Source organism: Genypterus blacodes, unplaced genomic scaffold, assembly GCF_046128005.1.
Source record: "Genypterus blacodes isolate CSIRO-AG114 ecotype Tasmania unplaced genomic scaffold, CSIRO-AGI_Gbla_v1 ptg000055l_1, whole genome shotgun sequence".
Lineage (NCBI taxonomy): Eukaryota > Metazoa > Chordata > Actinopteri > Ophidiiformes > Ophidiidae > Genypterus > Genypterus blacodes.
This window is the reverse complement of record NW_027466867.1, coordinates 5,350,462-5,377,666: the sequence shown is the minus strand read 5'-3', so window position 1 is coordinate 5,377,666 and position 27,205 is coordinate 5,350,462. Positions and strand designations below refer to the sequence as shown.

The window sequence follows — 27,205 nt, the reverse complement described above, 5'->3', positions numbered from 1 at the left end:
GTGGTGTGTTTTCTATTTTGCCGTTACTGTGATTGGTTTCTTTAATTTTTTATAGTAGTAGTCGTTACTGTTATTCACATGAACGTTCTCTTTAATTGTTATTAGTAGTATTTAATGTAATTTACATTTAGATGTAGCGATATAACTTGTACCTGATGATACCTGTCGATCACTAACCGCTATTGCTAAACTCGTATTCGCCCGTCTCTTGCGATACAATACCGAGGCTCGCTACACGGCATTTAACGTCGCCACTGTTGGTATTGGCTATTATGTCGCCCTCTCGCGGTACAAACTGGTCATGCAATTGGGTGTGTGCAGTTGCTGTGTCCCAGTTTGTGGTGTAATACCACATTTCACCACAGAGGGTCAGCGTTGCTATTGCTTTGATAAAATTGTGTCATTTTGGAACGTTTGTAGTTAGTTTGGACCTCTTACTACTGTAGCGTGTTTGGGGATTTTTGGTGGTTAGGGACTTCCCACAATCCCTTGGGGCGGTGTTTGGTGTGGTGTGTTTACTGTTTTACCGTTACTGTGATTGGTTTCTTGGTCAGTAGTTACTGGTATTGAACGTTCTCTTTAATTCTTAGTAGTAGTATTTAATGTTATTAACATTTAGATCTAGTTGTAATAGCTGGTGGTACCATCATCATCATCAGTTCTGCGAAATACTTAGTTTGGACCTCTTACTGCGTTTAACGTTTTCACAGTTGTTTTTGGCTTTATGTCGCCCTCTCGCGGTATAAACTGGTTTTGCAATTGGGTGTGTGCACTTGCTGTACCTCAGTTTGTGGTGTAATACCACTTTTTACCACAGAGTGTCAGCGTTGCTTCTCTATTGATAAGATTGTGTCATTATGGAACGTTTGTAGTTCGTTTGGATCTCTTGTTTTTGTTGCCATGTTGTCCCTTGCTGATATGGATCTAATTAGGCTTTGGTTCTGTCATCCCTTTTAAATATTGATTTTTATTGTCATGTGGCGAGTTATATGGTTATATTATTGTGTTATATTTTAGTTTTCCTCCTTTTTATTGGATAGTATTGGCCAGTGTTTTTGGGTTAATATTCTTTTGAGTGTAATTAGGAATTGCAAGTTCTGATTTGGTCCAGGTTTGATCTTCTGGATTAGTTTGAGAGTTCCTGGTTTGGTGAAAGGTGACAGTTGTTTTTTATGATTGACTGGTCAAATAGCTGTGACTTAAATTTAGGCAAACTTCATTGATTGAATTGATTTAGTGATTTGGTTGTTATCATACGGTTCTATATTGACTAAATGTTAAACGGATATAATGTGAAAACCAGGAAAGTGTTCTAATCGTATGAAAACATTTTGAATACTGCTCTGTAAGTGAGGATGTATTTCTTTGAGAAGACAGACAATGGCAGGAAGAACATGTGGATTAATGAAGAATTGGGAATTGGGAGGGAATTACGTAAAATGGAAACCACAGCCAATCAAGGCAAACCTGTGTCAGTAGAAAGAGCTGGAAAGGAGGGGTCTCTCTTTCACAATGCTTCTCTCTCCTCCCCACACCACAGAATAACTCCTCACTAAGCAGCAGCATGAGGTCGTCCTCCATGGCTCCTCAAACCTGACCAGCGATGGATGACCCAGGAGTCTCAAGGAAAAGACTGCACAGAAGAGAAGTTCTTAAGTAATCATCTGGGTTTCAAAAGAGCTCAAAGCTCAAAGTGCTTCCACAATGGCAGTTTGTCTCCTTGCAGCAGGATCATAGGAGCTCTCATGTGACATCAGAAGAGTAAATTGCTTTGATTTTTGCTTTGGGATAGGAGAGCCTGAGGAGAACATTGTCTGCAGAGGATCCATGGAAAGTTATGTGTCAATTAAATGTGCTGATTAAGTTAAGAATCATAAAGAAGTCATGCTGGTGATACAGAGGATGAGCGCCTTGGTCCTCCTCCACAGCGTTCTAACAGTGGCTGCACTGGTAAGTCTATTCTGCTCATTTACTCTACTTGTTTGATTGATTTAATGATAACTTTATTTCATTTGTGGATTTTTACATCTATAATTACATTGGTTTGTGGCATTTCCATTATTCTAAAAAGTTTTTAACACCGATTGTTATATTCAAACAAAAATGTGTGAAATTCCATTGAACATATCTTATACAATGGGAATAACTTTATTGTTATGTTATTGTAATCTCTTGCTGACAGAAAACAGAAAACATTTTCTCTCTGGATTGTTCATCTAAGCCACATCTAAACTTATTGTATTGTGTTTTATTATCTAAATTTAACCTTTCCACAGAGTTGCATAATATCTTACACATTAATATGACATTGAGTCAGATATAACACTTCAGCACCACTGCATATTGGGACAAATATAGAAGATTTCATGTCTCTGTTACTCTCTTTGATCGCTCCAAGAGTTTGAGAATTTGCCAACCATTCACTCGCAATATTAACCAAACACGGAAAGCGAATTATCTTCCATCCAAAATGTATAAAGTGATATTGAATAATTTGAAACTATGTGGTTAAGCAGCGAAAGGATTATATTTAATTTCAACAATTTTTTGTTATTGTGAGAGTGATTTTCTCATCAGAGTCATTTCTAAACACGGCAGCAGCCAAACAGCCTCCTCTTTACCCTTCAACCTGTTTACCTCAGAGAAACACATCTGGCTCTGAACTCTGACATGTCACCACGCTGCTGCAGTCACACCGACCGCTGTCCCATCTGTGCTCCGTCACTTCATCTTTCTGGGTCGATCCTCAGTGTTGACCGCAGGCAGACTTACAACCTCCTGCTCAGCCAGCCTGAAAATCACTCTGAGTGGAGGAGAGACTAGAGAGAGCAAATCCAATTATGACACAAAGGCAAGGAGACGTGTAGGACTAATTGTTTTGCTAACTCTCCCTTTTCATCAGCAGAAACCTTCCTGTACAATGAAAAGTCAATCGCTATTGATCCGTGTGGACTGAATTGCGCTGCACGTCGATATACTGATTAGGAATCCTGTCTATGACCGGGGGATTAATGGTTGAGGAGGGGGCCGTTTAGTTGTAGCCACTTGTTACCTGAACATCACATTCTGGTGATTAGGGCAACGACAATAGCAATTTCTTCTTCTTTGAGCAGCTCAACACGGCTGCATTGACTTAATTGTGGGCTACATTATTTCAAACACCACATATTATTATCTTTTTAGCAGTTCTGCTAGTTGGTTTTGGGTTTATTCATTACAAACAATGAGTAGACTTCTTTAGCTGGTGACTCATATGTAGCTGATTCTCCTCTTTTCTCTCCTCTAGACCCAAAATGTGTGTTTGTGACTCTATTTGTATCTGTTCGTATTTACAACCTACAGTCTCTGTTCTGCTCCTCCTCTCTGGCCGGAGCGACGCCCCGAGGGCTCCGGCGGACTCACTGCTAGTTTTGCTGCTGGGTTGTGAAATGTGTCGGAGAACACAAAGTGGCTTGTGTAGGCCAGATCTCACCCACAAGGGAGAGACCCTGAGGACAAGGCCCCCATGTGGCCAGCGGCAACCCGGCTGCTAGAGGAAAGGGGTTGGCAGGGGCTCACTACATACCGCACCTTCACACAGCTATTTCACAACACCTGGAAGAAGCACATCAGATGTGTGAGCTGCGGTTGAAAAATCTCCCTACCCACAGGCATCAGGGTGACTTTTAGTGAGGAACTTCCTGGGACACGGCCATGGTTACAAGTTATACAATCTGTGCTTTGGGAGAGAAGTCACGTTTGTTTGTAAAGCCAAATATCACATACAGCGTCTCAAACAGCTTTATAGGTTCCTGACCAAGGACTAAGTTCCCGAGGAAGATGAGGACAAACCACCGAAAGACCTTAACAGTTCAGGGAAAATGAAGAAACCTTTTTGTCCTATTTTTCAGGTGTCAAATTCGGCCAAACTGCCAGTTAGAAACACCTTAAATTACTATTTTATGCCCTTTAACATGAAGAGAGCTTGTATTTGTTATTTATATTCCATGTTAAACACTCACTGTATCTAATTATCCAGAACTATTATCACCGATGATTCAAAGTCAGTGTCATTTTTATGTGCAGATAGACGCTGATGATGTCATCACACGAGATGAACAGATCTACGTCCTGATCGGTGCTCACGCCAAGTGTGAGAGGAACATCCAGGCCCAAACGGCGCTCATCAAAGGTGTGTGTGCAGCCGCCAATCATTTGGTCCCAGGATGTGAACAGGTTTCCCCAGAACGGATGTAGAAAACATAGAAATGTCACCGAGTGCACGTGAAACCAACAATCTGAGAGAGTTAAGTGATTTATGAAGAATCGGATAAAACACTCATCCAATATCCTGCCGACAAATCTCTCTGTGATAGCAGTAATGAATTCAGGTTGAGGACAATGGAGGTGCGGTTTTCATTTTGATGATGACGTAGATGCTAATGGCTGCGATTTCTGGAACAACGCGTGGCAAAGGGCGACATGGAGAGGAATTTCATAAGATGGAGCTGTAGTCAAAGGTCAGAAGATGAGCACAAGGAGGAATGTGTTTTAAATATATAAACTCAGAGGTAAAGATGGATAGAAAGAGATGAATTGATGGCCTCTGTAGCTGTGGAACAACATGTAAAAGTCATTGCTGTCATTTCTAAAGAAGGAGAGTGTGTGCCGGAGTGGGACGGGATCATCTGCTGGCCCCGGAGCAGAGCAGGTCAGCTGATCTCAGTGTTGTGTCCGGAATACATCTACGACTTCAACCACAAAGGTAAGACGTTGGCACAAGAATAAGAATAAGAACAAGCATTTCATCGTGTTCACTAACATCGTCGCTTTGTTTCCCGCATTCCCGCCAGGACGAGCTTACCGCCACTGCGACACGACAGGAAGCTGGGAGCAGGTGTCCAGCATCAACCGCACGTGGGCCAACTACACCGAGTGCACCGCCTACCTGACCTCCGACCACAGGAGCCAAGAGGAGGTGCGCACATGTTCATTTGTGTATACGCATGACATTCTGGTGGTCAGTTCAAAGTACGTGTGTGTCTGTAAATATTCTTGGGTTATTTGAAGCATTTGTGAAGCCTGTCAACACATATTTCATGTTTGGTTTGTTTCAGAAGGTGTTTAAGAGGCTTCATCTCATGTACACTGTGGGTTACTCCATTTCTCTGGCGTCGCTGCTGGTGGCCGTCTCCATCCTCTGCTACTTCAAGTAAGCAAAGCTGCACTCCAGGCACGACACAGCCGCCTCAAACGCTTGGTTAGGGTCTTAGATTAAGAAGCCAACTGGATAAACACAAAGGTGCAAACTATTACGTATTTGCCATTGAATCTAAATGAATAAACTGATTTCCTGGCTCTCCATTAATGACATATTTAAAGCCATATTCCTTTCATGTAGCATTGTCGTCCATGTTTCTTCTAGTCATTGTCATCATTGTTGATAAGCTATACAGGAAAAGTGCTTATGAGTGCTTATAGTTTCCAATTTCTCTCTCTCTCACACACACACACACACTTTTCAGGCGTCTCCACTGCACTCGCAATTACATCCACATTCACCTCTTCGCCTCCTTCATCTTTCGAGCAGTCAGCATCTTTGTGAAGGACGCTGTGCTCTACTCTGTATCTGAAGACAACTCAGAGCCTGAGCTCACAGCCCAGAAGCCCCACATGGTAAATACATGTTTTATAGGATTGTTTCACAAGATGTTGTTTGTGTGTAGCTCCTAGTTTGTTTCAGTCACTTGTTGTGTTGTGTCTTCAGGCTGGCTGTAAAGTTGCCGTCACTCTCTTCCTCTACTTCCTGGCTACTAATCACTACTGGATCCTGGTGGAGGGTCTCTACTTGCACAGCCTCATCTTCATGGCCTTCCTCTCCGACAAGAACTACCTGTGGGCCCTCACCATCATCGGCTGGGGTCAGCAGAACTGAACGGCGTGAAGCTGAAGTTAGTTTTAATGCTATGTCCCCTGTAGATTCACCAGACTCCAAATGCCCAATGTCCCCCTCCTTCCTGTTTGTCCCAGGTGTCCCAGCTGTGTTTGTCTCCATTTGGGTCAGTGCACGAGCATCTCTGGCAGACACACAGTGAGTCGTCTAACTCGCTTACGTCTCAATACTGCATCACACAGGTCACATAAACACTCACTCTCTGCTGTTTCCTCCGTTTCAGATGTTGGGACATCAGCGCGGGAAATCTGAAATGGATCTATCAAGTTCCCATTTTGGCAGCCATTGTTGTAAGGATTATGATTGATTGTTTCCATTCATTAACGGAGCTAGATGACGAATGAGTCCAGCGTTCGCTTCATGCCCCTCTGCAGGTGAACTTCCTGCTCTTCCTCAACATAATACGAGTGCTGGCGTCTAAACTTTGGGAAACCAACACCGGCAAACTGGACCCTCGGCAACAATACAGGTAACTCATCGGTCTGATTTGATTGATTTCCCTTCCCTGGGTAAAGTTTGAGTAAAGTTCTGACTTTCTCCACCAAATCACATCTTGAGAACCTACATGAGGACCTGCATGTGCCTGTCCCGTTCTGTCCCTCACCTACAGGAAGCTGCTGAAGTCCACCTTAGTCCTCATGCCCTTGTTTGGCGTTCACTACATGGTGTTCATGGCTCTTCCTTACACAGAGGTCACTGGCCTGCTGTGGCAGGTGCAGATGCATTACGAGATGTTCTTCAACTCCTCTCAGGTGAGACTTAAACCAGAGTGATGTGTTGTACATGTGTTTACTTGTATTTATCTCAAGTCTCAATTTCTCCCACGATTCCTTCCAGGGCTTCTTTGTGGCGTTTATCTACTGCTTCTGCAACGGGGAGGTAATAAACCTTAAACCTTTCATGTTAATCTCATCCGATCAAAACTTTCTCCATACGTTTCTCATTCGGTGCTCCTCTGTGCGTTCCTGCTCTCAGGTTCAGGCTGAGGTGAAGAAGGCGTGGTTAAGACGAAGCCTCACTCTGGACCTCAAACAGAAAGCCAGGATAACCAGCAGCGGCGGCGGAGGAAGCTGTTACTACGGCGGAATGATGTCACACACCACAACCCACAGTGTCAGCCTGTCTACTGCCCACCCCAGGGCTGTGTCTTTCGCCGGAGGGGCGGTGGGCTCAGGCGGTGGTGCTTCTGCAGGGTCAGGGGTCAGGCCTTCACGCCAAACCTCCCTTCACCCCCGTACTAGTCTGCCTGGACATACGGCAAACAGTACTGAGACGGCCGGCTTCCAACAGGAGCTGGGTGTGTGGAGACCGGGGGGAGGAGAGACGGGAGTTTTTATCAGACACCTGAGGACCAATAAGGGAAATCTGGAAGCTAAAACTCCTGGAATGTCAGAGTCTCCAGCCCAAACCCCAGGAGAAGAAGATCCAGACTGCTCCTTGTCTCTGAAAGAGCTGGAGACCATCTTGTGATTGTTTAGATGAATGGACACATTTAGCAGAAGGACAAACCTGGATGATTCCATTTTGCAAATTCAGGCCTGAGGATCTCCACCTACACAACCATCAACAAGCTTCATCAAGCATCACCTTATGATTTGTCTCCGTCTTCGTATGTATTTGTGCTGTATTTCCCAGACAGTGTCTCGCTGAATTGGGTTTGTAAAAGCTTTTAATGCAGTTCAAGAGCGCATATGTGTGTGTGTGTGTGTGTGTGTGTGTTTGTGTGTGTGTGAGTTCAGGCTCATTTCTTGAGCAGCACATGAAAGTTTAGAGCTTTCACAAGGACTCTCATATAACTCCTTCACCCTGTTTCACACACATTTCTCTCTCTCTCTCCTTCTCTCTTCATTCAGTTAAGCCACATTAGCTCACTGTAATGGAGGAAACATTGTTCTCCAGCTGACTCTCCACTACTTACAGCTGAGATTAGATTCCCTTTACCTTAACCATCTGCACCGTCTAGACAACACGTCTAGACAGATACGAACACTCGCCGCACCTCTCTTGTTGCCCCCGGTTGCCTGAACACTATTTATCCATCTGACAGGACTAAGAGAGGTGATGTCCAAACCTTTTGCCCGTGGTAGGCCAAACCCCAAATCCTCTTCTCCATGTAACCTCTGCTGCCCTAAACTTTCTCACAACACCATCTAGAATTTCACACACTCCGCTCAGGCCTCAGCTCAGAGCAAAAGGCACCTGAGCTGTTTGTGGGCCTGGAGCCGGACTGACAAACCTGCAACACAAACACAAACCACCTGTACCCACCAGATACACCCACACTCAATGATACCTGTAAACATGTTCACACCGTTTGTACGTGCAGTCACAGCTCTATATTTACAGAACATATATATGTACAGTGTTTGATAATTATTTAATGTTAAATAAAGTGATCTGCTGGCAAGGAGTTGTGTGGAAACAATTATTGTTGGCTATTTCCACATTAAGAATAGAAAAAAACTAACCTGCCTGACCAAAGAAGAAGACTTTAATTGTCAGTATTGAAGTGTCTGACAGTGTAATAGTACTGGGACCCCTGCTGCAAGGACGGAGGTGAAGCTTATTTGTGGAGAATTTGACGTAACGTTCATCAGCGTCTTTATTTCCTCACCCAGATGCCACTTCCTCTGTATCGCCGGTAGATGACGATATAGGATAAGAAATGGAGGAGCACAGAACCGATTCAGCTGATTCAGAAGGTGACGTGACGTGAAAGTGTGTGTGTGCGTGTCTCTCTCTCCCTGTGTGTGTGTGTGTGTGTGTGTGTGTGTGTGTGTGTGTGTGTGTGTGTGTGTGTGTGTGTGTGTGCGTGAGCGCGTGTGCGTGTGTGTGTTTGGGTGGGGGTCATGTATTCTGGAGGATGCTGATCGGAAATGAAAAAGGAAATGATCCAGTCAGTGATGACTGTAATGCAGATGATATCACCGTCCATACAGCAATCACATCTCCAGATAAATACCTTTCTAATTATACACAAGTATACTGATACTGTAATGCACAATGATTCACACACCAGGTGCACGGTGTTTTTTCTTATCTCACATTTGCTTTTCATTATTGTTATCTTTTCATAGTTATCTTGTAAAACATTTTAATCTATAAAAAACGATAAATACAATTTCAGCCGACCACAAGGATTCGTCATCATCAGCTGATAGAGTGAAGTCAGGATGAAATCAGAGAGGGGGGAGGGGAGGAGAGAGAGAGAGATCCGTCTATGTGAGCATCTCTCGCGTGATGAAGGTGTGTTTCCTTCCAGAGCAGACGGGGGCGGTGTGCAGCTCTGACACCGACAGTCGGCGTCTCTCTGCCTCCCAGCAGTGAATGAAGAAGCCCGGTGTCCGGCAGGGAGGAGTTCGCTCGGCAGGGAGGGGTCCTTTGATTTCAGGGCTGCCTCCTGCTCCTGGATGGAGCCCGGCTGTGTGCAGGCAACGATGGCCGCAGGAGAGATCCCCAAACAGGCACCGGCGAGGAACGGTACGGTGGAGCGAAAGAACCTCATCACCGTCTGCAGGTACGGACGCGGTTTGTGTGTGTTTCGTTGTGTTTTTTGTGTGTCAGCTAGGAGGGAGAGGGATGGTCTGAAATGTTGGATCCGTGTCTGGGCTCCTTGGTTGTGTTTTTAGTGTTGTATGACAGCGTGACCCCCTGTCTTTCTCTATTGTCGCTATACTGGGACATAGGCGATGGTACGCTTAGGTCACCTTCATCTTAAATCCATTATTTATGATCTGGCATGTTAGGACCACCTTTCATGACAAAACACTGCCGAGATTTTGCTGATCAACACACAGGCCTCCCTCTGTGTGTGTGTTACATGGTGTCATCTTTATCAGCATGCCATTTATTTTCTCCCTGATGATGGTGCGGTTGCTATGGCGACAACCTTCCTGGGGCAAGGACTAGCTGGCACCCTAGGGACAGAGGGCAGGGAGGCAGTAAGGCCCACATACATCAAGGTTGAATGGGCTTTGTGGGATTGTTGGTGTGTTTTCTGCTTGTGGGAGGGTGCTCTGCTCGTAAACTGTGTCCTTACATCACATACTTAGATCACACACACACACACACACACACTCATATATGCTTGACTTAAAGCAAACAACAAGCCTGATCTAATAAGGCGATTCATTCTATAGCAGCACCTCTCTACTGAAGCGTTAAGCAAGACAGGGAATCTCTAAAACTGCTGTTCTGTAACCAAGCCTTGATTTTTGAGACGGTTTATTGTTGTACAGAAGTGGGATGATGGGGGAGGCACAGTGGCTGGTGGTGAGCAGGGGACTGGACATGACATCCAGCTGGTGCCTTTCAGTGTGACGTCTGCATGTGCTCTGGTTTCCTCCCCCGATTCATCATGTGACACGAAGGTTAGGTTGGAATCTGGAAAAATGTAATTGCTTGTAGGGTGTGAGTTAATTTCTGTGTGTGAAGAGTGACGTGGTGGCGATCTGTCCTCAGTCTACCCTGCCTCTCACACAATCAACTCTAGGGTAGGATGGAAATAGATCCTGATAAAAAGAAACCATCATCCATCATGTTCTTTTTGTTTTGTTAGTTCATCTTGAATTTGATTAGAGTTCAAGTCAAATCACTGAACCTTTATTCTAACCATAACTCCAATTTAGTCAGGAATTTCTTCATCACTGCTGTTCTCTGGACTTTGACACCCTATTGGGCAGGTGAACAAGATCACAAACACAGGGGTTGTGCTGTGTTTTGTTATGGAGGACAGTTGGCTGATTATTGTCCTATATCTGGCCACGGTGAGACAGAATGAATGAGACATTGTTGCCTGGAAACAATGGAGAGTGAAATCACTTGCCGCTCTGGCTTGTGACCATTGTCTTATGGACACTTACACACATACTGACAGCATAATGTACTCAAATATATTCCTAACATGTCATCATGGCAATGTCTTCATCTCCAATCATCTCCAAATCTGTGTTCAGGACTGTTCCATGCTGTCCTTCAGTTGGCCACACCTTTGTTGGGTTCATTTGTCCATTTGCAACCCATGACATGCGTCTTTGTCAAAGTGTATTTATTTGGCAGGTGTTCTTGCAGCAAATACACATGCTGAATTATTTAGTGACCAACAAAATATTTAGGAGGTGACACATCGTGGGATAGGCTTCAGTCCTCTGGTACTGGGAATAAGAATATGCAGGTAAAGACAACAAAGTATCTCATTTTTCACAGCTAATTTGACTAAATCTGAAAGGCAGACTGCGGTTTTAGCTCTGGTTGAGGCTCTGGTCTGAGCAGCAGTAGGCCTGTTTACAGCAATTGTGTTACAGCAGGCCAGAGGAAGAACTTCAGGCTGTCCAGTAAAATGCTCCATCGGCTTGTTGGAGCTTCCGGAAATATCTGCTTCCTGCAGTAAATAGGTGACATCAGACCTAACTGGAAATGGAAGCATCAGTGTTAGGATGGTGTGAGTGAAGCTTCCATCCAATGAGAATCCAATGGGAGGAATGTTTGCATCAAAAGTGGCTTATGACTTAGTGTTGACCCATTGAAAAGATTTCATTCATACTCATTTTGTTTAATTTCAAACTAATTATTTGGCTAAAATGAATTCATGTCTCTCCCTCTCTCTCCCTCCCCCCCTCTTTCTCACACACACACACACACTCATCAATCCTCCATAGGTTTTCAGTAAAGACCCTGTTAGAGAAATACACAGCTGAGCCCATTGATGATTCATCTGAAGAGTTCATCAATTTTGCAGCCATCCTCGAACAAATCCTCAGCCACCGTTTCAAAGGTATACAAACACTTACACATCACAATATAATATATTCTGGAATGTAATGAGAATGTCATATTTATAATTTTTTTTAACAATACGTTTCTACATTGTAATCGTATATATATACCTATATAAATTGTTGAAATAACAAATACCCGTTTTCAGTGTTTCATCCATGTTCTGAAACTAAATTTATTCAAATTCTGTAGTTCTGATTTCAACAAGGAAAATAGAGTACATTAAATAATGCAATTGTTCACCGAACTTCTATGCATTAATGTTTGTCCTTTTAAACAAACTAATGGCGCTCTTCAGTTGCTGCTAATGTTACTGGAGCAATAAAACATTTATACTGTAGCTGCAGCTTCACCCACTGTTCACTAAGATAAATATACGTCATGTATGCTATCAGTAAAAGATATTAATAGTCTATTCTTTTTCAAGTCTCTGGCAGTTGGTTTGATGGCCAGCGAAGCTACTGGGACTTCATCCGCCTGGCCTGTGGCAAAGTCGCCAACAGCTGCATCAGCAGCATCGAGAGCATGGAAAACATCAGCACCTCACGAGCCAAGGCAAGTACATCACAACGATGCATAATCACCATGACAGCAATCGCAAACATCAGGCAAATGCGCGCGGGCGACGGGAACACAGGGGGGTTACAGGGGGGACGATATTTAACCCGGAACCAGTTTTGCGCGTGCGGGCGCCGGAAACGTCCGTTGCCGGCACGCTTGCCGGTGAAAATCACGGACAACACGTTTTTGCTTTTAGATTATTTTCGGCCACCGGGATCACTGTCCGAAATAACCAGTGGGTCTGGCGCCCCCTGTAACTCCCCCTGAAACCTCTGGTTACAGAGGGGTTACAGGGGGGACGATATTTAACCCGGAACCAGTTTTGCGCGGGCGCCGGGAACGTCCGTTACCGGCTAAAATCACGGACAACACGTTTTTGCTTTTAGGCATGTATCAGAACACACCTGGGTTTAGCTCTGATTATGTAGTGAAGTTGTGCATCATAAAGTCATCTTATTCTAGTTGTAGACGCACAATGCAGCCAGGAACCCGGAACCAGTTTTGCGCGCGCGGGCGCCGGAAACGTCCGTTGCCGGCACGCTTGCCGGTGAAAATCACGGACAACACGTTTTTGCTTTTGGAGTATTTTCGGCCACCGGGATCACTGTCCGACTTAACCAGTGGGTCTGGCGCCCCCTGTAACTCCCTCTGAAACCTCTGGTTACAGGGGGGACGATATTTAACCCGGAACCAGTTTTGCGTGGGCGCCGGGAACGTCCGTTGCCGGCTAAAATCGCGGACAACATGTTTTTGCTTTTAGGCATGTATCAGAACACACCTGGGTTTAGCTCTGATTATGTAGTGAAGTTGTGCATCATAAAGTCATCTTATTCTAGTTGTAGACGCACAATGCAGCCACGAACCCGGAACCAGTTTTGCGTGTGCGGGCGCCGGGAACGTCACGGACAACACGTTTTTGCTTTTAGATTATTTCCGGCCACCGGGACCACCGTCCGAAACCACCGGTCGCACTGGAAAAATTTCTGATCTATAAAAGGGGGGCACGAAAGAAAAAGTTTGAGAATCACTGATCTAGATTAACCAGCCTGGATCACTATAGGCAGAGCTGAGCTGCAGAGTTCAGCTTTGATGGATCATCTTTACTCTATGAATGTGTGTTTTACATGAAATCTAGTGCAGTTTTAACTTAAACGGCGGTTGACTTCGTCAGCTAAGTTCATTCCTTAATTTTAGGGCCAAGCCTGGATGAGAGTAGCCCTGATGGAGAAGAGACTGTCTGAATATATAGCCACTGCCCTGAGAGACAACAGAACCACCAGGTTAGATGATCCAGCACTCCCAGCTGTATACTAAACCCTGCCTGGACCACTAACATGTTTCAACTGGTTCTACATGTCTCTGTGCTGTAGGAGGTTCTATGTGGAAGGAGCCATCATGTTGAGAGAGGAGGCCACAGTCCTAACAGGGATGCTTATAGGTCTTGGAGCCATTGACTTTAGGTGAGGAGTAAACATGTTCAAGGCAGTTATTCTAATACAGATATGTCTTCTGCTCTTCCCATGACAAATTTGTGGATGTAAATCAAATTATTGGTTGGTTCTTTATGTTTTGTTTCTTATTTCCATGTGATTTCTCTTTGATAGTTTCTGTCTGAAAGGGGAGGCCTTGATTGGCAAATCTACCGCTGTGATTGATTACACGCCATACTTGAAATTCACACAAAGGTATATTCATTGGTACCTGTCCCAGTTAATATGATCTCCCAACAACAGTTTAAGAAGCACCGGCTTGTTGTACTCTTTATGTATGTAAGATACCATGCACATGTAATTGTCAAGATGCCATAGTAACCACATGACATATAGTTTATTCACTTTGCAAATTGATTGATTTTGTTCTGAGTTTATATTGTGTTTTGTAAAATGGGATAGTTGTGGTCTTGGCCACACCCATTTATGGTGTACATATATTTTTGTACACTAAATAGGAAATAAATACTGCTGCACTGGCGTGCATGGTGGGATTCTGCTCAGATCTTAAACACATTGTATAACAGATCTGTTTTACTGTCCAGGGTTAAATGTATTGTGAGCTAATGCAGGCATACACACAAAGTGAATTACTGGGCACTTGGAATAAATCAAATCAAATGCTCCTGTCGTAGCTATGACTACCTGAGCGAGGATGACGATGGACAGAGTGTTGACAGCAGCACGAGTGATGACAGCGTCCCAGAGCACCCATACATCCCTTTGGTCACTGATGAGGAGAGCTGGAGCACAAAGTGTCGCAAGATGGAGCAGAGATTCAAGATCGTCTATGCTCAGAAAGTATGCAGCCTTTTGTTGTGTTGGAACATCCACAGGGAATGATTGTGTAAATGGGTCACCTGGCACGGCTGTTGCTTTTACATGATGATGATGATGAAAGTAAAGTGAGAATTTCTGTTGTGTTTATGGCACATTACATCGAAGCAGGTTTTGACTGGAGAAAATGCTGAGTGCCTGGAAACATTAATTTAGCCTAAATTAAATGACTAAATTAAACTTTATGACTGGGCTACATAGCCAATAACTCATATTCACTGCTATTCAAGGCTGATTCTTTATTATATGGGACCTAAGTGTATTCAATTCTGGGATAATTTATACCACAAACCTTGATAGATGATTAATTTTGTGAGATTTCAATTGACAACTGAAATTACTATTTGATTGGGCTATGAAACTATTGCTCCTGCTCTCTCTGTATAAAGTGCACGTATAACCAACAGCTGAAAGGATCAAATTCACCTCTACTGTCTGGACATTATCAAAGTCCTTCCTCGAAATGTAGTAAATCTTGAGCTGAAACAGAAGACGATGAGGCAGCGTATCCACCATCACAGTCGCTTTACTGTATATCTAACATTGTATGGGCATTTGTGTTAAAGTGTGCAATGATGTTTGTTGTCAGGGTTACCTGGAGGAGCTTGTGCGTCTACGTGAATCGCAGCTAAAGAACACAGAAACAGAGAGCAAGAGGCTAAAGACCCAGCTGGAGGAGCTGCAGAGCCAGGGCCAACAGGAGAAGAGGGAACTGGAGGCCATTATCCTGGAGCTGCAGGAACAACTGTGAGTGCATCAAACTGCTATTCATACATCTGTAGAGATGGCAAGATGACGTGTTTAATGATTGTGATATTGTGGTTTCACCTACCTCGGTACGATGCTGGAAGCAGTAGTTGTGTGAAAGTAAAGTAAAAGTGCACACTTCTTTTCTGGGACAAGGTTACATCTCACCATGGGAGTCGAGAGTGTGTGTCTGTTCAGCTGACAGTTTCAGGTCTTGTTATTGTGCTTGTCTGGGTTTAATTATTATTTTAAATTCAGGCTAATATTGTGTCCTTGTGTTTGTCAGGACAAGCCTCATCCCATGTGACTCTAGCCACCTGGCCAAAAACCTCTCAATCCCATTGGTCAACCAGTGGCCAACACTGCAGCCATACAAAGACCATGATGAGGTCAAATTGTTCCGCAGGTTTGTTTCTGTCTCCTGGCAAAATTCACTTCACTTGGAATTTAATTAAGTTTGCTAGTTTTTGATTTGGCTTGATCAGATGTTTTTTTCTTGTCATCAAGCACATTCCACACATTTTAAAATAAAGTTGCTGATTCAGTAGATTACACAGCATTTACCAGTACACAGTATGTGTCTTTTAAAGATTCTACACCCATTTTTTATTGTATTGTTAAATATAGCTGTCCCTCCTTTGACCTGTAGGAGGAGCTTTCCAAGCACAGAGTTGCTGTCAGTGGAAATCAGTCTGGATTCAGAATTGCAGAGGGTTGAGGGGAAACCAAATGGAGGAGCCTGGTGCACAGGTGACATTGTCAGACAATCACACAGTGTACCGCTTTGTATCCTTAGATAGAATTATAGATGAGAGAACACAAACACACACACTTGACCTGACCTTTCACTTATATTTATATCCGTTCCTTCCAGAAAAGGACTACACCCCTTCCATGATGGGCCTGTGTGGGTCCTTGGCCTCCATTCCAAGCTGCAAATCTCTGGTTAGCCTCAAGTCCAGTGAGTGCCTGGTCAATATCAGCACTGAGAACAGTCCTGCCCTCTCACCCAGCTAGGGGGCGCCAAAGAAACGCTGCCAACCATTCACAGACCCTGAGACAATTCAGCATGTAAACAAAAATGACTTCTGGCCACTGGTAGAAGGTGGACAAACGCTATATTTTCATGGCCTGCATATGAATCCCTTTAGGAGCACAGCACTCTCTCCACTTACAAAGACAGATAAAGCATTTGTGGAGGAGTAGCCAATCTGTCTGGGACAGTCCAACAAAGATGGAGGAATAGCTGCTGTACTGCCTTTCACTGTTTTGTCAACAACAGGTTCAACTTGGACTGCTCTTATATTTCATGATGCTCAATCCTCTGCAATTACAGTAATGTATCTGCCATATTCATCAAAAATCACTACAGAGATATTATGTGTGCGCTTGTCCATTTGTCTGTGTCTTACCAGTGTGTCAGTGGTGTGTCATGCTGCCTGGTGTATTGGACACTACTGGCTGTGCAGGAGGAATTGGCTGTCATGAACGTTTAATGACTAGAAATGACCTTTGCCTTTAACATCACATTAAAAGAGGACTGGTTAAGTGATAAAACAGGTACAAAATGGGTGTTGTAACGTGTCAAAGGGTTTTATGGTGGAGATTATTTAAAATTAACAGAAGCTGCTTTATTATATTAGGATGGATGAAAGTTTAGTCTTTATTCAATCATAGATTAGTTACAGATTTTTAGGATGAGGCACGGACGTTCTGAGAGTTGCCACGATAATGTGAAAATACAAAAAACACAACTCTGTTGCGTATAAATGCAAAGTTGCATTGTAACTATGCAGAATGAATGTTTTCATTTGGCTTTTTTTCTACAAACCTGGCATGGTAGAATAGTTTGTGCAAGAGAGAAGTTATGAATGTGCAACGTCCGTGTCATTTTCGTCTACATTTTTGCGATATGTTCTTTTTATACTATCATTTATTTCATTCCATACTTACTTGTGTCATGTGTTCTCGTATAATTTGCAATCTCATGCATTGTTGAGAGTTGGGATAGATTGTGTTATTTAAAATGCAATAAAAACTGCCTTTTTTTGAAATGTTGAAATTATTGTGTACATTAGACAAACAGTACGTTTACTTTGCCCAGACATTCATATATAACCTATATTCTCTCACTCAATCACATATTTCAACCTTATAGATTGCCAATTGGCCATCTCAAAACAAACTATGTCTGTTTAATCAAAACATGGTTATGCCAGACATGATTTACAAGCCTAAGTAATTAATGATTACTCTGGTTGATCAAATGCGTTCCAAGTATTTCACTGTAGATTCAAGTAAAGCAGCACATGCTCTTTTAACCCTATGCCAAGCTCTCTTTTTGTCTATGTCTCCCCAACTGTCGGTCTCTCTTTAAATTGGTTCCAAAAAGCCTGACCCTACGCAAGGGGTCATAGGTTAGGATCATTCATTCATTAACACGGACAAACACACAGCGCTAGACAAACAGCAGCTGAATGTCCTTTTGGTAAATGTAAGAAATGCATTATATAGGATACACATTCCAGATCGACATACTGTCCAATTAACTCCCTGGCTTCAAATGGATGACACCAGTGGGTCATGTAAAGTTTGGTTTGGTAATGTGGCTTTGTCTTTGTTTTGTGCAAGTGACGTCAATCATTCGGCATAGTTGTGCCAGACAAATGAGCTGGCCGGTGGACATATGGTTCAACATCTATCCCTTCTGATAAAGAATGCTCACTCCCATTCTGGTGTGCCCAACACAAGAGAGTGTTATCTTAGCACAGGCCCAAGTCACAAGCAAGTGCATATTTGGACAGTTTGGTTTGGTCGAAGGGGCCTGCAGCACTGTTTTCAGATCTGCCTGTAAAAGTTAATTCTGTCCAATGTGTTATCTCTCCCCCGTTCTCTTGTCATGCCATTGGCACTCCCTCTTTTCACAGAAACAGGACATTTATCTCCCACAATACACAATCTCTCACACACACTCATGCCACCCAAGATCAGCTCACTATAGAGACACTCCTCACAGCTGACACAGCCAATGCACACACACCCAGGGAGGTGGAGAGTGCTGTATGAAAGAATTGCCCTGCAAATGAAGGAATGAATGAATGGTGTGCACCATACAACATATGGGCAGTGGGAGCAAGCAGAAGTGTCAGACTGCTTTATAAAAGAGTTTGTGTATCCAGATTTATAAGTCAAAGTTACTTCAAAGTGTCAAATGTTATAATTTATAGGCTACAATTTGGTAAAATAGTCTTTTCGGTGCAAAACGTAATGGAGGAAATCTGTTTATATGCTATATAAATGGGGGCGATGACAACTATTTTGATTAGCCCAAGTTTGATGGATTGATCGGAAATTGTCCAATGAGATCGTTGCGAAAGATACAAGCAACCAATCAAAAGTGAGCCTCGCACTTGTACCCGCCCCCTACATAATTAAATCCACACCAGCGTGGTGGTGGAAGTGTTTGGAGTTTGCGGTGAATCAAGACAGCAGCGAGCAGAACGCAGTGATCACCACGCAGATTTCTGGGCCACCAAACACGATTCAGCCCGATATATTCAATGAAATATACTCCAGTGTTGGTTCAGAAGACGCGGGACTTGAAGTTAAAACGACTTGTTCACAGTGGAGCGGCTTCCTTGTTCGACCACCGGGCGAAATATCTCAACCTCCTCACAAAGAAACTTTGCTTGCTAGGCTGCTAACAAGTACAACAAGCCAGAGAAGAACGAACGATGAGAAGTGCAGACGCGCTTACAAGTTGTTAGCAACGTCTCGGTTCTCTCGCTGCGTATCGGTGGCAGTTGTATTTAACTGGAAATGTTATTTATATGACTAAAGAGTGAGAATTGTAAGAGTTTCTATAGTCATCAGTAGTGGAAGTTGCAGCTGGTAACGTAGCCAGCCACTACCAGTGTTTCCACAGAGAGAGCGCCCCCTGATCTTTATCAGGCACTGCGCTTCCTAACTGGTCCAGAGAAGATGTCTGGCCGAAGTGGACTTGGACAGACCCGGGCCGCTGCACTGGGTCTACAGCCACTCAAGGCGACCATTCCCTACCAGCTGGCTAGCAAACCTCGATCAGCCTGGAGAGATGGAAAGTCAGGTATGAGACCTGTATGTATGGCTCCATGTAAACAAGTCCAAGCTCAGAATGGAGGATGTTGTTCACAAGACAATCAGTTAAGATAAGATAAGTGAAGAAGTTAGTCATGTCTGAACTTAAAGTCAGCGACAAGAATACATGTATTGCAATAGAAACATATTTTGCAGCGTCCAATCATAAAGCGTTGAAGTAACACGGAAGTCATAAACTGTACATTTTCATACATCGTAGTTAAACATGAAGCTACGTCTGTATTGTTATAAATATCTCCCCCGCTTTGGAATTTGTATATTTAAAATTCGAATTCTTCAACTGTTAAACGCACCAAACGTCCACATTACGTCATAATAGGTTTTCAGATGATGAGTTGAATAGAACAAAATCTAATAAATGTAACAATCGCAGTTAATTGCTGTGTGAACTTTACACCCTCAGTCCACGAATGTTTGCGTCGACATTTATAATGAAGTTTTTGACGTGCAAGTGCAAAGAATGTAGGACAAGTGCTGCAGGAACAAATCGGTGTTCAGTTTACTATTTGCCAACTATTACAACCTGAAATGGCAAGAGGAGGCGAAAGTGGCGTGACCTAGTGTACCCAGGAGTTGTCCAGATAGATTGGCAACCAAACTGCTCCCCTCGTAGGTCATATCATATGACGGCAAAGAAAAGAAGCTACTCCAGACTGGTTATTTGATAAGTTGAGTTACCTTTCCTTTGTCAGCACTTCCTGTTTTACATTAGAAGAGATGCTACATAGTGAGACTGTATTAAAGTGTACCATATGGCAACGTTACTATGGGACTGTTTTGCATGTAAAATGAAAGAATTCCTTCCTCTGACAGCAGGAAAGGCCAAACCACAACAGCTTAGTTCTGGAATGAGGCGGACAGTGTCTCTTGATGCCATCATTGGACCGTACCTGCAGGGACACTGGCCTAAAGAACCAGAGGGCCAGGGCAGCCTGACTCGCAAGGACGAATCCACCCAGGTCAGATCAAAATGAGGAAAGCTGTAGAAATGTTTGTGAAATGAATGGAATGCATTACTTTGTTCTTGCTGTTTCCATGGTTAATAGCTGCGCTCCTAAACTTAACTCATGTCCTTGTGCACTGGTGAGGTGGTGCTGTGTTTGTGGGTGTAAGTCATCATGTCAGAAGACTAGTTTGCACTCTTTGCAAAGAAAATAACCTACAGGAGGAAGGGAGTGTCCGGCTGCTTGCAGAGCTATGACAGTGAGAACCACAGCAGTGTGAACAGTCCCTGCAGTCAGCTGACGAGATGGTTTTGGCTGCACCCATCCTCTCTGCTCTCTGTGCAGATACTCGCCACTGCTCTTTGGTTGCCCACATCCTCTCCCCCTCTATTTTTCAGTTTCTCCTGCTCTTTCGATCTTTGACACGAGCAAAACAGACAAGTCTGTGGGTGTGGATGATGTGATGATGCATTGTGAAAGACTGATCTGTGCTGAAAGTGCATGAGGTGTTATTGAAACTGTACAGTCCTGATCTCTGTGGAACAGCTTCCACTTGTTGAATTCAACATAGTCATTGCACAGCTTCAGGTTTAAACTTAACAACAAAGCAAACAAACATAACATATACTCATTATCTTTAAGCAATCTCGTGCTTATGTTTGCAAATTTGCGTTCTTGTCGTCCTTCTCAGACCCCAGACTCGTGGTTGGACGAAAGCCTGAGCCACAGAAGTAGCAGCAGTCACAAACGTTCTGCATCATGGGGCAGCGCCGAGCATCTACGAGAGGTGAATCACCATGCCAGTGCTGTGTTTGTAACTACTGGGTTAGGTTGCTAGGATTGGGTTTTGTTAAGCTGTGCTGTATCAGAGGGTGAGAGCTTGAGAATGCTGTCTGTCCGAGCAGCTTTTCTCAAAACATTAAGCAACAGGAGACCAAATGTTATCGTCCCTCAAGAAATTTCCCTTTTTTTCTTTTGTGACACTTTTCACTGAACAGTCAGGCCCCATGTCCGTTTTATCAGCGTGCTCGCATTCCGATTATACAACAGCTAAGAAACTAACAGATGCTTCTGAAAGAGGTGGCTTGTACAGTGTGGCACATTTGCAGTGTTCTTGTGTTTGTGTGCGTGTTGATTGACAGTAACCTCTGTTCGTTGCAGATTGCTAAACTCAAACAGCAGCTGCAGCAGCGCACCAAAGGAGTCTCGGGGGGCCATGACAGAGATCGCCAGCGCAGCTATCCTCAGGGGAGCTATAGCCTAGGAACCACACAGGTATCTTACCCTGTCATCACCGCTCGCATGCATGCTCACAGCTTCGTTGCTAACTCTTGAATTTATGTAAATAGTTTGTGTCACTACGACCGTATGGAGTGTGAGTGTGAGTGTGAGTGTGAGTGTGAGTGTGAGTGTGTGAGTGTGTGAGTGTGTGAGTGTGTGTGTGTGTATGTGTGAAGAATCTCCGTGCGACTAGTATGAGCCCGTCAGAGGTCGATGGCGAAACATGACATTCGCTTAAATCTGTCATTGGAACGGTGAAGCCCATCTCAGGAAGTCAATGAAATGAAGTACTGAGGCAACAGGAAGGCCACTGTATCATGTCACTTCTGCTTTTCAGACTGGAATGCGTAGTTCTGCTTTTTGAGAACAGCTGTATGGTACTGTGTGTGTGTCTATGTGGTGCCACCCTTCATTGGCTTGTTCCAGAACGGTGGGGCCGTGACAAACTGTCAAAGCAAGATGATAAAAAAGTACTTTATAGAAGACTAATACCTCTTGACAAACATGAAAGAGTGTGGTTGGTTGTTTTTAATATTAATTTCCAAGCTCTGAAAACTCCTAACCCCTAAATGTTCCGGTTTATTGGCTGTAAGGTTTATAAGTAAAGTTATTAATGCTCAGGAAGATGAACTATGGCAAACATGAACTAGTGTTGCAACTTTGACGTAAATTGTCAAACCTTGTTAGTTTGATAGCCTCATTGTTTATTTGAAGTAAGAGATTTAGAGCCTGCCAGTCTTGAATCTTCAGGGTTTCTAAATAAACAATATAAAGGAAAGTAACCTCGTCTGTTTGCAAGGCTTCCCCCCCGAGGAAGTGACTCATCTATGCTGAAGAAGGCAACAACATGCCTCTGCAGTAGCAATATCTGTCTTGTTGATGTTGAAGCACTGCCTTCATTTGTGCATTGCTGCCTTATTTTTGTCTCGTCCTCTGACACACCATCAGTAGAGTCATGCACAGTTTGAAAAATGAAATTCAAAGCGGCAGGATGGGTGTGTGGGCCGCACAATTCCAGTACCTATTTTAGAATTTGTTTAGTAGCGAGTGAAGAACCAGTTTGACAAAAGAAGGAGATGGAAGGATAGGTTTTCTTTCGGGTATGTAAAGGCCAGGCTGTGAGGTTAAAGTAAAAAAATTCTCCCACAACATACTTCAGCACTGTAGTGAAGTATATTTGCTGTGTTGACGTTTTTAGACCCAACCAATTCCGATCCAACTCGCGCCCCTGTCCACGTTGGCTCCCCGTCTGCGCTGCAGTGTGGAGGGTCTAAACCAGGAGCTGGAAGGCATGTTCATCTGCCAGCCACCACATCAGCAGCACCGGGTAACTCCATCACACAATCCTCCATGCAGGACAGTGTGTTTGCCCAAAAGACGCTTCACTGCTACATTTAGGTAGAGAGTTAAGGTGGTATTTCGTCTTTTGTCAGCTCCTCGAGGTTCCCGACGGCCACCGCGCTCCCGTGCCTCCCCAGAGCCGCAGCAGCGGATCCCAGAGCGAACCTGCCACCACGCCCGGATCCACGTCTTCATCCCCCTCCTCGTCGCCCTGCTCCTTTCCAACGCAGACCTCAACCTGCCTGCCAAGTTCTGAGGACGCACCGGTGGACTTGCACCAAGGTCAGTTTGTCTCACCCACCCTGCTGCGGAGGATTTATTTGAACAAGTCCGCTTAGGTTGGAATCCTCCACAGCTGATATGTCATCATCTGAGGCAACGCATTCCAGCTGAGGTTTTTAATGTTGGGAAGAGCTGAAACTCAAGTGTCCCAAGAGGAGGGTGGATGCTGTACTTTGCAACAGTCACAATCATGGCCAGGAGCATTGGTGATGTGATGTGCGCGCGTGTGTGCAGGCGTACACTTGTGTACCTCCTGGAACTTTGTAAATTTAGAAACTCTTGGCTCAAAGGAATGTAGCCCGTGTGCAGAAATGTGCAGAGTGCAGAGTTATTACTTCCACAAAAGTATTAGAACTCTGGATGGGTTACATATGTGTTGGATTAGGAACTTATCAATCAAACATCCTACGCCTTCAGTGAAACAAAAGAAATGTGGCATTGATAAATGGACAGAAACTGGCATGTCTAGACATAAAATACCTGAAGTTATAAACTCCCTAATCACTTGTTAAAAGTTAAATCTGGTTGATAACTGCTCTTTATAAAAGTGCAACGTGCTAGAATGAGAACATTGCACTTTACAGCTGGAATGTTTTTGCCCCAGCCAGTCGTGTTCTGTGTTCCCAGCTGCTGGTGCGTTAGCCAGCTACAGCAAACACTGCATACACACTCACTTGCACGAACAGTCTTCAAGGAGCTTTGCATCGTTTACATTTGGAGTCTGACTTAACGCCGGTGCTTTATTTGGCCTCCCCTCCTCCTCAGGGCTGATTGACAGCGCAGAGACGGGCCTCCTGTCTCCGCTCCCCTCCCACACTGAGGCCGACCATTCCCTGCCCTTGCTCATCTCCTCTTCGCCGGGGCCGAACAAGAGCTGCTGCTTCCAGAGAGAACCGCCCGAGGGCTGCGAGAAAGTCCGCGTCTGGGAGGAGATCAGGTCAGTTTATGCGTCTGCCCTCTGAAACATCGTCTAGTTAGTTGAAGTTAAAGGAAAGGCTGCATGACCTGGACAACTGTATTGTTTTAATTTAGACCATGTCAATGTATGGACGCCCTCTAGTGGTAAATAAGTTGCTGGTTTGGTTGTCTGTCTCATTTAATGATGAAATGGTTCATGTCATATGTGGGCGGGTTCAGAACTTGGTGCCCTAGAACAAGGCCTTTATAGATAAAACATACATTCTTTCCGTCATCAGAGCAACACCATGTACAAATGACTCTTGATCAAGCTTCCTCTCAGGTCCTGACTCTGTTTTGCTTCTTTTAATTGGATGTTCTTTGGATCTTGGTCTTATGTATGTGAGCATGTCGGAGTCAAATCCCCTCCTTAAAGCCATGATAAACTGACAGCAGCTAGGGCAGGTGCAACTGATAGGCGGTTGAATTGGGTCGTTGCACGTGGTTTGATCATTTGAATCTACTCGTGACTGATAGCATAATTTCGGCCTTCACGCATTTTCTGTCAATGATAACTCTTGGGTCGCTCACAGCCTCTCCTCCTCATTCTGCAGTGCTCCACACCAGCCCAAGCCGGCCCTCATCTCCTCCTGCCCAGACCCCAACAAGGTAAACTTTACCCCGCACGGGGGCTCGGCCTTCTGCCCCGTCAGTCTCCTTAAGCCCCTGCTGCCCTCCATGGACCTGTTGTTCCGCAGCCTCGCCGTGTCTCCAGCCAACACTTGCTCTAGCCAAGGCACAAGCTCCTGCCAGGCAACCTCCTCTAGTAACCTGACTTCTCCTCCAGATCCTCCAGCCGCCGTTGCCATTGGGGAAGGCTCTGGGGAGGGCCTCGCTTTCTGATTACAGAAAGCAGCTGCAGACTTGTGTTCTGTGGATACAGGCTGTATAGTGGAGCTTTTTCATTTCCCTCCTCATTGGTAATACAAGGCATTATAGGTCGTTCAACCGGTCCACAAATAGTCCCCCTCTGCCCTCTGGTTAGTATTTCTGAAAATTCACAGGCTATTATCTGACGGCACTTTTCCAAACCACTCTCCATTCCACTTTAGTTGTTCCTCCCGTGAGATCCTTATTTCAGCTATAAAGTGAGTCAGAAGACGACGGTACGCACCATGGCTGCCAGTTAGTTACTCTCGAGGTCTGCATGGATTATTTTTGTTTGTTGGTGTTGCGTTATGTTAGGACAAGACCATAAAAGCTTGCCTGCTATTCTACGTGTATAAAATGATATTAAGATAATAATAATAATATTGGAAGAGAAATGGATGTCCTCCTCACATGCAATGCAAAGGATGTGCTCTATGAGCTACTGGCTGCGGTTCCCAGTCATTGTGACACTTGTAAATTAAAGACTTTTTGGTTCTTTAGTAATCCAAAGACATTGTTGACCAAATATGCTAGAGATGTGACTATCTTGTGACAGGACCACTCATTTACTCTGGAGTGTGAGATGCAGTTTATGGTTGGTCGATCGATCCCCACCCCCTTCTCACTGGACGCACAGTTAATTTTGCTTCCCTGGTGTTAATCTGCTTTTAAAACTCCTGAGTAGAAGCAAAAAAAAAACGTTTCTTTGATGCGTCTGGTTTGTCTTTTAGCACACAAAGATATTTATCTGCATTTCAACCACGCTTTATTTCCTGATTCACGAAAATGATGGATTGAAATGTAATGGAGTTGACTTAGCCTGACCGCGCACCCTCATTGGTGTGTAAGTACAACGCATGACAAATCAGTTGGGTACTGTTGCTTGCATAAAAGAAACATTAACTGGTGAAATCACATTTGGATTATTGTTTATACTGAAGGGAATTATCCAGTTGGACTTTGGTGATAACGATATCTAAAAGGCTGCAGCTCATTAATGGTTCTCCAATTTGTCTTTATCATGAATTTTCTTTTTACTTGCATAAGTAGTTCCCGCCATGTTGTGAGTCCCCATTGCTCCGTTATCTAGAGTTGCATTTGATTGTTTGCGGTTTCACTGAAAAGTCGACTACCTAACCAGTTTTAGTGGTGTAGAATTAACATCCTTGATGTTTAGTCTTTCTCAGATGTTCCTTTTCTGCCAAGCTGACAAATTATATTCATATAGTTTTATAACAAGTAGACATGTTTGCACAAATAGAACTGCTACTTTTGAGTCGCAATTCTTATTTTTATATTCTGTTTTTTTTTTTTTTTTTTTACTTTTGTAAAGTTAAAGAGTAGTAATGTGTGTTTTCTACATCTTTTCAATTACCTGCAACATAAGCTAAAAAAAAAAAACCTGTTACTTGTAGTTTTGTTGTGTCAGAATTGAGGCAGGTGGGGAAATTGTGTTGGGTGTTTTGTTTATGCACTTCAGGAGATGGTTTTAATCCCATACGGCTGTAGTGAATTGTTTCAGTATCCACACAGATCAAAAGGTGACTGAGTTTTTGTTTTGTTTTGGTAAACTAACCTTTACTGATGGATTGACACATTCTCCTTATCAAACAAGCCTCAATTTGACTGTTTAATGAATAAATGTGGATGCTGGGGGCATTCTGTTATCTCAGGTTCTGTGTTCTCCACATAAAATATATCAAGAAAGCATTGTCCTTGTCATTATTCAATAGGTATCATTTCAGACCTCTTTAAGCTCTTACTTTAACACAAAGCAACTAAGGAGAACAAAATCAGTGTGCACGTTGTATACTAGATTGAATGTGCAAGTTTATTTGCTCCAGTTAAAGTAGACAATGCCTTACTTTGAGAGGACTCGAGTATACTGATCAAGTTTGTCTTGAACATGCTCAAATATACTGTTCATTTCATATATGTATTGCTTTCTCATCCAAAATTTGAAAAGCTCCTATTGGAGTTTCAAGCTGATCATAGCTGTACATTGTTGTTTTTGGCATAACGTCGCATAGCAACAATGCTGAACATTGTCT

General features: G+C 43.7%; 3 protein-coding genes across 6 annotated transcripts; all 3 read left to right on the top strand.

Moving 5' to 3' along the window:
- The first annotated feature begins 1,884 nt into the window (after window positions 1-1,884).
- On the top strand, window positions 1,885-7,461 carry pth3r (parathyroid hormone 3 receptor). Its single transcript, XM_076152081.1, has 14 exons — window positions 1,885-1,950; window positions 4,066-4,171; window positions 4,634-4,744; window positions 4,833-4,957; window positions 5,097-5,191; window positions 5,505-5,655; window positions 5,747-5,900; window positions 6,010-6,070; window positions 6,156-6,222; window positions 6,307-6,401; window positions 6,543-6,684; window positions 6,770-6,811; window positions 6,908-7,207; window positions 7,256-7,461. Exons 1-14 carry the CDS (start codon window positions 1,885-1,887, stop codon window positions 7,400-7,402), a joined length of 1,662 nt encoding a protein of 553 aa, XP_076008196.1. The 3' UTR covers window positions 7,403-7,461.
- Window positions 7,462-9,342: 1,881 nt separating this feature from the next.
- rundc3ab (RUN domain containing 3Ab) lies at window positions 9,343-16,759 on the top strand. 3 transcript variants are annotated; one of them, XM_076152076.1, is made up of 12 exons: window positions 9,343-9,449; window positions 11,590-11,705; window positions 12,135-12,262; window positions 13,463-13,548; window positions 13,639-13,728; window positions 13,873-13,953; window positions 14,394-14,559; window positions 15,185-15,342; window positions 15,629-15,748; window positions 15,828-15,838; window positions 15,985-16,100; window positions 16,222-16,759. In XM_076152076.1, exons 1-12 carry the CDS (start codon window positions 9,343-9,345, stop codon window positions 16,357-16,359), a joined length of 1,317 nt encoding a protein of 438 aa, XP_076008191.1. In that variant the 3' UTR covers window positions 16,360-16,759. The 3 variants fall into 3 exon arrangements, with proteins under 3 accessions (XP_076008191.1, XP_076008188.1, XP_076008190.1); XM_076152073.1 differs by lacking the exon at window positions 15,828-15,838 and having other exon boundaries at window positions 15,992-16,092; window positions 16,217-16,759; XM_076152075.1 differs by lacking the exon at window positions 15,828-15,838 and having other exon boundaries at window positions 15,992-16,100.
- A 2,056-nt stretch (window positions 16,760-18,815) lies between these two features.
- Window positions 18,816-26,861, top strand: LOC143002220 (protein FAM117A-like). Of its 2 annotated transcripts, none has more exons than XM_076152217.1 (8): window positions 18,816-19,447; window positions 20,296-20,438; window positions 21,115-21,210; window positions 21,585-21,698; window positions 22,903-23,031; window positions 23,138-23,327; window positions 24,093-24,264; window positions 24,839-26,861. In XM_076152217.1, exons 1-8 carry the CDS (start codon window positions 19,324-19,326, stop codon window positions 25,125-25,127), a joined length of 1,257 nt encoding a protein of 418 aa, XP_076008332.1. In that variant the 5' UTR covers window positions 18,816-19,323; the 3' UTR covers window positions 25,128-26,861. The 2 variants fall into 2 exon arrangements, with proteins under 2 accessions (XP_076008332.1, XP_076008331.1); XM_076152216.1 differs by having other exon boundaries at window positions 20,293-20,438.
- Window positions 26,862-27,205: the final 344 nt, after the last annotated feature.